Source organism: Silurus aristotelis (assembly GCF_946808225.1).
Source record: "Silurus aristotelis genome assembly, chromosome: 14".
NCBI lineage: Eukaryota > Metazoa > Chordata > Actinopteri > Siluriformes > Siluridae > Silurus > Silurus aristotelis.
Genome location: NC_139587.1, coordinates 6026508 through 6037408, shown reverse-complemented (window position 1 = coordinate 6037408; position 10901 = coordinate 6026508). Strand labels below are relative to the sequence as shown.

At 39.2% G+C, this 10901-nt stretch overlaps 1 protein-coding gene across 1 annotated transcript; it reads left to right on the top strand.

Moving 5' to 3' along the window:
* Nucleotides 1-1706: 1706 nt before the first annotated feature.
* slitrk2 (SLIT and NTRK-like family, member 2) lies at nucleotides 1707-5509 on the top strand. The gene has a single exon (XM_083561409.1). It carries the CDS (start codon nucleotides 2343-2345, stop codon nucleotides 4905-4907), a length of 2565 nt encoding a protein of 854 aa, XP_083417535.1. The 5' UTR covers nucleotides 1707-2342; the 3' UTR covers nucleotides 4908-5509.
* The last annotated feature ends 5392 nt before the right edge of the window (nucleotides 5510-10901 follow it).

Below are 10901 nucleotides of genomic sequence, written 5' to 3'. Positions count from 1 at the left end.
ACCACATACTGCATCACTTATAACATCATGGCTGCGTAGAGGAAGGATCAGGGTACTGAAATTGCCAGCCTGCTGTCCAGATCTTTCACCCATAGAAATCATTTGGCGCATCATAAAGAGGAAGATGCGACAAAGAAGACCTAAGACAGTTGAGCAACTAGAAACCGGTATTAGACAATAATGGGAATTCCTATTCCTAAACTTGTCTCCTCAGTCCCCAGACGTTTGCAGAATGTTATAAAAAGAAGAGGAGATGCCACACAGTGGTGAACATGGCCTTGTCCCAACTTTTTTGAGATGTGTTGATGCCATGAAATTTAAAATCAACGTATTTTTCCCTTAAAATGATACATTTTCTCAGTTTAAACATTTGATGTCATCTATGTTGTATTCTGAATAAAATAATGAAATTTAAAACTTCTGTTTTCATTCACAATTTGTACAGTGTCCCAACTAAAAGCCCAAGCTTTTAGGCTGCATTAACAACAGACAATTTTATGTTTTGCATTTCTTCCCCCTAATCTTAACGAAATTGAACCGAGCCGTGACTTAAAAACTGGGGTTCTTAAAAACCATGTGAATTTTGTGTAATGTTAAACACCTAATATTGTGTATACATACAAATAGAACTCTCTAACAATAATTTTATAATAATAATAATTATAGTAATTTACTTTACAAAGAACAACCATGGATCATTTTCAGTTTATAGTTTATTCTTTATTTTTTTTATTATGTCTTTTTATCATTTTTATTTATTACCATGCACTTATATAATCACAATTATGGCTTTGTTTCTGTATATTGCTATGCACTTTGTTTATTTTATCTGCTTATGTGATGCTTTATAATGAGGAGTAAAGCATGATTTCACTCCCATCCATTTCCCCAGTGCTTAGAGGTTTGGGAATTGCATCTTTGGCACTGGTTTATCACTGCTGTGTGTAATGAGTACTTCACTGTTACACAATTTTGCCAACTTATTTTTTTTCCCACCGTGTTGCTGTAATCTAACAAAACTCTGCAGAAGAGCCTTGGCTGTAAGCTGCTTAGGACAGAAGGAGCTTTGCTGAATGTTAGAGATGCTCATTCCACCTCCTAGTGGCGCATTGCGCACAGAGCAGATCATGGACAAACCTCAAACTCATTCCATCCGAGCCCCTTTAATTCACCAAATAAATGAATGAATAAATAAATGAAAAAAATGAACAAAATGATTGATTTTGCCACACGGTAATAAATATACACCATGGCTTTGTTTGCTTAACGCATATAAATAATTATATATATATATATATATATATATATATATATATATATATATATATATATATATATATATATATATATATATATATATATATATATCAACATATAATATACATATAAACAATAAAGGATATTCTAGATTTTTTTAGAACCTTTAGAATTGGGCATTCTAATAATTATCCCAGTGGCTATCAATTTAGTGAGAAATTTGCAGCATCGTAGGCTGTGTGTGTGTGTGTGTGTGTGTGTGTGTGTGTGTGTGTAAAAGAGAGAGAGAGAGAGAGAGAGAGAGAGAGAGAGAGAGAGAGAGAGAGCTTGGTGACGTCTAAAATTCCAATGCTTCGATGTGGGAGGACGCAGAGACGAAAATTCAACCACACACACACACACACACACACACGCGCGCGCGCACACACACTCTCACGAACACACACACACACACACACACACACACATACACACCCTCTGCTATTCTCAGTAGGAGTGGAGAAGCAAAGACAGACACCGTTCCAAGCTCTCCTCACTCCGGACCTTATTGCATCCTATGTGCTTTTCTTTCCTTCTGTCACAGGCAAGTTTATCTTCTCCAGTATCTTTTGTAGCAAAGTTACTTTTCTTATATTAGCTTTATTTTTTTTTTTCTACTTACATAAAACAGCATGCAGTTTCCTCCGACGGAGGTGGAAGCCGAGTGCGCAATCGGCGGGACTCTGTGAGCTCGGCAATGCCTCGGATATGCTGGAGATTACACTACGAGGAATGGCCAAGTCCTAGATCCCGGATTTTGGTTGAGTTTACACGGCAGAAATGATGATTTGAAGTGATCAGAGAGGGAGAGCACAGCCGGTGCACGGTGATGGATGCGCCGCCTGTTGGGATTTAAGCAGGGCGGATGGAGAGCCGTGCGCCCCAGCGCGCCTCTCTCACCGTCTGACTGCTTCACTCATCGGCTTCTTTTGCATGCCTTCAGACGGATCTGCATTTAGTTTCAGGTTAATGCCAGGAATTTGGGCGTTAATGCTGTAAAAAAAAAAAAAAAAAAAAGAAGGAAAAGAAAAGAAAAGAAATAAAAAATGTTGAACAACGTTTTGCTGCTGAGCGTTTTGACAGTAACTGGCTTCTCCTCGCGGACGGAGAGCCGCAAAACTTCGAAAGACATCTGCAAGAGCCGCTGTCCGTGCGAGGAGAAGGAGAACGCGTTAAACATCAACTGTGAGAACAAAGGATTTACAAGCCTGAGTGCGTTCCAGCCGCCGCAGAACAAAATCAGCCAGCTTTTCCTCAACGGGAACTTTCTCACCAGACTGAACGCCAACGAGTTCGTCAATTACGGTAATGTCACGTCTCTCCATTTGGGCAATAACGGGCTGCAGGAGATTCGAACGGGGGCATTCAATGGCCTGAAAAACCTCAAACGCCTCCATCTGAACAATAACAATTTGGAGATTATCAGAGAAGACACGTTTTCCGGTTTAGAAAGTTTAGAGTATTTGCAGGCTGATTACAATTATATAAGTGCCATCGAGGCTGGTGCGTTCAATAAGCTGAACAAGCTCAAAGTTCTCATACTTAATGATAACCTTTTGCTCTCTCTGCCCAACAACATATTTCGATTCGTAATGCTGACCCATTTGGATCTGAGGGGAAACCGCCTGAAGACGCTACCGTTTGCTGGCGTTTTGGAGCACATAGGTGGCATTATGGAGATACAGCTCGAGGAGAACCCGTGGAACTGTACGTGTGATCTCTTGCCACTCAAGGCCTGGCTGGATACCATTGCGGTCTTTGTAGGAGACGTGGTTTGTGAGACGCCGTTTCGTTTGCATGGCAAAGATGTTACACAGCTCATAAAGCAGGACCTCTGCCCCAGGCGCAGTACTGGTGACTCGACTCCCCGTGCCATGCAACCACCACCTCCGGATCCCCAGCATCGGGTCCCAGTACCTACGTTACGCTCACATTCTGCGCCAACTAGGGCACCCAAGGCATCCCGCCCTCCCAGGATGAGGAGCCGCCCCACTCCACGTGTTACTTCTGGCAGGGACAAGCATGTATACGGTCCAATTATGGTTTACCAGACAAGGTCCCCTGTACCTATGACATGCCCAGGTATCTGCGTGTGCACATCTCAAAGCCCGGACAGTGGTCTGAATGTTAACTGTCAAGAGAGGAAGCTTCACAACATCTCTGATCTGCAACCCAAACCGTCATATCCAAAGAAGCTACACTTAACTGGAAACCATTTGCAGATCATTTACAGGGCTGATCTGACAGAATATAGTACCCTGGAACTTCTTCACCTGGGGAATAACAGAATCGCAATTATTCAGGATGGGGCTTTTGAGAATCTAACCAGTTTGCGCAGACTTTACCTCAACGGCAATTATATTGAAAGTTTATCGCAGGGGTTGTTCACTGGACTACAGAGCTTGCAGTACCTCTATCTCGAATATAACATTATTAAGGACATTTTTCCGAACACGTTTAACTCGCTGCACAACCTGCAGCTTCTCTTTCTCAACAACAACCTTCTGAGGTCCCTCCCTGACAATGTGTTCGGGGGCACCATGCTAACAAGACTCAATCTCAGGAACAATCACTTCTCGCATCTCCCGGTGAATGGAGTGCTTGATCAGCTTTCAGCATTTGTCCAGATCGATCTCCAGGAGAACCCGTGGGAGTGCACATGTGGAATTGTGCCACTCAAGAACTGGATGGAGCTGTCCAGCACTAGCGTGGTTGTCAACGAGATCACATGTGACTCTCCCTCAAAGCATGCAGGTCGCCTCCTGCGGTCCCTCCGCAATGATGCTATTTGCGTCGAAAATGACGAGACTCCGGCGCCTGCCACCAAGGCGCCAACTACTATCAGCATTACTACTGAAGTTACTCCTTCCCCAACAGTGGCCCCTACAGAGGAAGCGCAACCTGAAACGCACCCGGAAGTACCCCTGTCTGTACTGATCTTGGGCCTTCTTGTTGTGTTCATTCTGTCAGTGTGTTTTGGGGCTGGTATCTTTGTCTTTGTGCTCAAGAGGCGCAAGGCAGTGGAGAGTGTCCCAGCTACGGCAGCTGCCAATAGCCTAGATCTGAGCTCGTTCCAAGCACATTATGGCCACTATGACACAGAGCAAAGCACAGGTAAAAGAGAGGGTCATGTCTACAACTACATCCCTGCCGCTGTTGGCCAGATGTGCCCAAACCCGATCTATGTGCAGAAGGAGAACGAGCATGTGGCTTACTATCGCAACTTGAAAGACCTTGGTTTCGGAGCACCCGAGCCTAAGCGAGAGGAGTTTGGTCGTAGTCCCACTTACACAATAAGCACTTTGGAACACGTGGAGGAGAATCCCCAACAAGGCAGCTGTGAACCTGAGCTGCTGTACCAGAACGTTGCAGAGAGGGTAAGAGAGTTGCCCACCGCTGCTCCCTTCGGCTACAGCTTTTGCACTCTGCCCAAAAGGCCATTAGCGCCACCATACGAGGCCGCAGTGCGGCCCAACAGGGACCGACTAAACAAAACTGTCTTGTATGGGACGCCGAGAAAGCACGCTGAACAGCTGCTTCCTGCGAAGCTGAAAACGGAGCCGGACTACCTTGAGGTTCTGGAGAAACACACTGCAATGAGTCAGCTGTAAAAGCTATACCACACACTCTTTATTATCTGTTTATTGTAACAAAAAAAAAAAATTGCTATCAAAACGTGTCATCTGCATTCTCGTCCACACAAGATTCGAACAGCGGACAATGCAATCGAAAGCCTTGTCATCCTTATCTTTCTGAAGCTGTACAAATTAGTAAGGGAAAAAAAGTATCTACAATTTAAAGATGATATATTATTTTCTCTAAGGTTTAAATTATTTCCTCTACTTGAATCATAAAGACTGTAGCAGTTATGGCAAGAGTATGTATAATAATAATAATGCTTAATGCTATTTTATAATGAATTATATATATTTTTTTTCTCAGAGGAGGACAATGTTCTTTGCAGAAGCAGGTTCTTGAATCATGCAGTGACATTGCTGGTGTTGGTATTATGGTGGGAAGTTGGATATACAATAACTGTTCACATCCACTCCAATCCTTTTATTCCAGAAGTGCCTTTGCACTTAAAGAATTTTATCTTTGCTTTCTGTGAATTGAATTTTTTATAAGTGCTGTATTTTAAAAAAAAAAAAAGAAAGAGGAAATCTGTAAATAGAATTATTTGTCCATTGCATTAAACGGAAAAAAGAGAAAATATACTCAACTGGTAGAAATGTTGGAATTCAATACGTTTAGCTTTTAATATACTTTGTGTGGGTTGGCAGTGGCTTTATGGCCTAATTTCTGTGTGTGTGTGTGTGTGTGTGTGTGTGTGTGTGTGTGTGTGTGTGTGTGTGTGTGTGTGTGTGTTTGAGGGTGCATTTTTTCCAGAAACTATCTTTGTTTGCGTTTTATACATGATACAGACAAACATAGAGCATTTTTTTATGTATTCATTCCTTGTCCTGCAGGTGTCTTTGCTACATGTCTGTGTTTCCAACACTAAAGTCTCTGCTTTTAAAATGATGAAATGCTTGTCAGTGAGCAAATTTACATCAAGTGGGTAAGACCAGAGTTACGTCAGGTAGGTAAGACCAGAAAAAAACATTGTGATGTGGATTAAAAAAAAAAAAACTGTTTACCCAGCACATTCCATGCATTATCAGGCATCTGCGTTGCTCATACTTTCAAAGAATAGTGCTCCTGCATCTAAATGCAGCAGAATGCTGGTGAATGCAGTTAAATGCAGCATGCTTAGTGGTTCTATACACCTTTCAACAAAATTACATTAGCATTCTTGTTGTTTAGCTGGAGCGGAACGTTGCGTGGCTCTCTACAGAGGTGAATTTCAATCTTTTGAATCATACTCGTTGCTGTCCAAGGTGCTAATGAGTGCTCGTCTTTGTTTGGGCCTTGTCCCGGTTACAACTCTTGCATACCAAGACATGGATTAGCATTTTAATTTCATTCTCAGTTGCTTTCATGCTATGAAACGTGTATTGAAAGTTTTTTTTGTTTGTTTGTTTGTTTTTTTAAGACAAATGTTCATATAGCAAATTGGTTAAAACTGGAGTCATTTATTTCCACTGTTGTCCACGCATCCATTGCTTGCAGTTGTGGTTCAAATATCTATTCTCTTATCATCTCCTGAAAGATCCACTTTTGATTCGGTTGAATATGTTTACAGAGAATATAAAGCGTTCGCGTGCAGACTGAAGTAAATGTTTACCCCTGAAGAAACAAGGGGATTTGAGCCTGCCACACTTGGTAGTGTACAAGCATTAGAAGGGTTAGAAATTTTTTTTTTCATCCTGTTTCAAATAGAGTGATTTTCTTTGCCTGGTACAATAGGCCTCTGTGTAGCTGTTTCCTGATGTGGCAGAGAATGGAGATACTGTGCAAGGATCGCATACAAATGAAGGGGGGGGCAGGACTAGCAGAGCACTTCTCTTCTTAACGTATTGCGGCTGCTCAAAATGGAGACGTCATGCCCTGAGATTGAAATAAATCACAGCCTTTAATTGGTTTATACAGAACGAGTGGGAGTGGTGTTGTGTCATCGATGCAAATTCATCGACTTTCAATTTATTATAGAGAAAGAGGCATAAGAGGCAGCTCCCTGACCTTACTGGAAACGTGCGTGCTTTGATGGACTACGCTTTCGAATGAGTCACTTTTTGAATGTTCAGTAGGTTTTTCATTTCTAAGACACAATTTATTTATTTATATATTTCATTTTTATTTATTTTCTTTTTTACAATAGTGCTTGCGGCAGATGAATAGAGCAGAGGAGAGCTTGCCTGCATTGCCGTGCTGCAGCATTTCATAGCGCAGTGTGCACAGAGGAAAGGAAGCCACACTGATTAATTGTAGCGAGAGTTTTGAAGTTCCTGGGGTGTTGCAATGCCCCACGCAGAGTTTGTGCCAAGGGCCACTGGACTATGCCATGCAGCTGGAAACTATCCGGCTTCCATCGTAAATCAGTGAGAGCGACAGCACATGCTTGTTGCTGCAGGCTTGTCTTCGAGCCATCTAGACTTATTTTAACCTCTCAGACAACTTACCAAGTCACAGTACTGTGTAAGTGTGGTCAAAACATTTCCTTTAGATGTTTGGAAATGAATTGTCATCATCTTTAATTTTCATTGTTATGAAAAGAGAGTATTTCATTCAGCATCATATATATATATAGGAGCAAAGTAATTTCTGGACTGTAGTAAGTTCGATATCCTCATCTAGATAAATTATTTTACCTTCAATCAATCAATTAATCAATCAATCAATAAATTAATTAATAAACAAACACCTATTGCAGCAGCCATGATTACTTAGCCTCAATAGTTAAAGTCCTATCTCTGTTCTTCTCCATTTTGAATCATTAGATTTGTTGGGAAAACATTATTCAAGTGTTAGAGCTGTGTTAGGTTGTTTTTACGCTAACAAAGCAAATGTCTTTTACAGATCATTAGGCAGCAAAATGCCAATATGGAAATGTCTCTGGAGGAAATGACTATGGTTTGGCTGAAAGGAGATTGATGCTTTAAAGATTTTTTTTTTGCCTCTGAGCCGTGTTGTTAGCTTAGTGGAATTTTGAGGGTAGCCTAATTACAATGGTTGTGCGAGCATAACATTTTGCACCATGTTAATATTGCTAAAAATGCCATTACATGCCATTATTGCTCATTTAGAGCTTGAACACGCTTTATGGACAACGTTGCTTCGTTGATATTTGCACTGTAAAGCCACTGTCTGTGTCTGCTCCAATGTCTGCATCTGTATATCAATAATATAGATTTAATCTTGATAAAGGAATGCACTGATGGGTTTCAGGGTCACTGATGATATATTGTATATTGAGAAAAAAGGCATATGATTTAATGCAAAAAACAAAAGGTGCAATATTTTGAGAATAAAGTTATATTATTTTGATAAAACCACAATATTTGGTGAATAAATCTTCATTTTGTAATAAAATGCTACATATCAGAGGAATGTCTTTTTTATGGTTAGGATTTGGTGACTTATACAATATAATTAATATTACATTTTCTGTTGAATAGGAACCAGCTTATTTTTACAAGTGGAACTTTGAATAGACTTCTACCAAAAATTGTTTTTATAAAAAAAAGAAACGGTATATTTTGTGCAGGAAATAAGTCTTTAATAGAAGGAGAAATTATAAGCTGTGGTCATCAGTAGTTATATCGGTCATGTATTGCCAGTGCATTTAGTCTAGCAAAATAGACCCTGATGTGTTATGGGATATGAACTTGCAAATAAGACAACTGTTGCATAAGTCTATAATCCATTACACACTGAGTGGCTCAATTACTCTTCCTGCTTGATATGTAAGATTTTGGCAAAATACTAAATATTTTTTTGTAAATTGACGAATTTTTTATTCGTGTTATATATAAGTGTTATTACATTTTATACTAGAAATGTTATTTACTGTATGTCTTTAAACAAAAGCCCAAAGAGATGTAGTATGTGCTAACTCTATCTATCTATCTATCTATCTATCTATCTATCTATCTATCTATCTATCTATCTATCTATCTATCTATCCATCTATCCATCTATCCATCTATCTATCTATCTATCTATCTATCTATCTATCTATCTATCTATCTATCTATCTATTCAGCTAGCTAGCTATCTATTGTATATATAAGTGTGTGTGTGTGTGTGTGTGTGTGTGTGTGTGTGTGTGTGTGTGTTTCATGTCAAAAATTAACCTCACCACTATATCCCTAACACACTGGGAAGAAAAAGAAATACCCAGAGTTAGAAACATCAGCACTGTCAGCATGCGGTGTGAATTCTGCCTCTGACAGTTTCTCAACCTCAGCTACATCACTCCAGTCAATAATTTGTCTCGGCTAGAGGATTGTTTAATCCTGCTTTGCAGTTACTTTGGTTTTTGCACTTAGCCAAAACATTTTCTAAAAAATTAGTTTGGGTCCATTTTTGAAAAATAGAAACAAACTACTAGTTTTATATAAAGCTGTGACCAGGCTTTTAGTAAGACTTAATTCATGATATTATTGAATGCGGTATTTTCTTGGGTCTGCTGGCTTCATATTTGACTGCTTGCTCATGCTTCACTGAAAAAAGAAAAAAGAAATCCTCTGCTAGTGTGATGTATTTTATGAATCCTAGTCCTCTAGACATTATACACCTTTTCCCCTTAACTAGATGTCCTGTAAACGTTTCTGGCAAGCGTTTTAAAAAACACATACAAATAGATCTTTTTATTCATTCATAGAATAGTTTATCCTATTCCAAATAATGTATTTACACGTGATGTTAACGTTTTCTGTTTTTTTCTTTTGGAGGATGTGGTATTTATCTCAATATACCTGTATAGCCGGTGACAGTTGGCATCATGGTGACTCATGTGTATTAAACTCCTCAAAAATATTAGATATGAGCCCGCTTTAGTTCTCGAGGGCTTATAGAGACCATTTCTTGCATGTTGTTGCTTAGCGTAAACCATTAGCTTGTGAGTCAGCCTCATGTGAGTATGGCACAGAGCTAAATATACATCTTATTCCCTTTCTTTTCCTAGAAACTTATTGCGATTCATTACCAATCCTCGTGTATAGTGTATAAGTATAGAGGAGGTTTAAATAAATGCAGCAACCTTATTTGTTATTATTATGAGACTGTTTTTGTATTTGTATTTGTGGCGTTGCTTGAAGATTTTGCCACCACTAAATATGCTTTATTAGTACATGAGGAGAAAGTATAAAGGCGAACAATGCGGCAGTGCTTGTTTTGTAATTCTATTGGACGCATGCATATTGGACGGACACCGAATCCAGCTTCGGCTGAACATCCACACAATCATTAACGGAGTCACGGATGTCTTGTCTTCTTGAGTCTTCTTATGTAAGATCAGCACGCAAATGTGTAATTCTCTCACCCTGAAATTTGGGGATGAGATTTATTTTTTTCCTAAGGAGTTCTAGACATGCATCGTAATGCAATTAAGTGAAAGGATATTGCTTGTTTACTCATTTCATCTGCCAAAAAAAGATTACAGCATTACTGCAGTGTCCTCCCATCCAAAAATATTATATTTCTGTGTGGTATCATACAAAAAAAAATCAATGCTGTTTTCCTGGGACTGCAATATGTTCAGTAGGAAATCTTGTGGATCTATAAGAAGCCCGTTGAGATTCCTTCAGTATTGCATACATACATTATTTATGTGCAGCATATGTACGTAGGTATACTGTATATGCACGCATGTTTGAATGTATATATAGTATGTATGCATTGTGGATACATTCAAATATGAACACATACTTTTCTAACCAATATAAATACAGTTCTGATATGTGACAGTATATAATATACCATAGTTTCTGACAGAGTAGAATACAAATGTGTTTATGTTATGCGGGAGAATGAGGCAGCTAAATTCATTAGAGTATGAATTATTATTTTTATTAATATTAATAATAATATGAGGGGATTTAAATACAACAAAAAGAACGACAAAAATTCTAAAAAAACCCAAAAAGACTACAACCCATATTAGGCTTAAATCTGATGACAGATCCAGCTAAACACTTCTTAACTTATTACAACGTACAGAG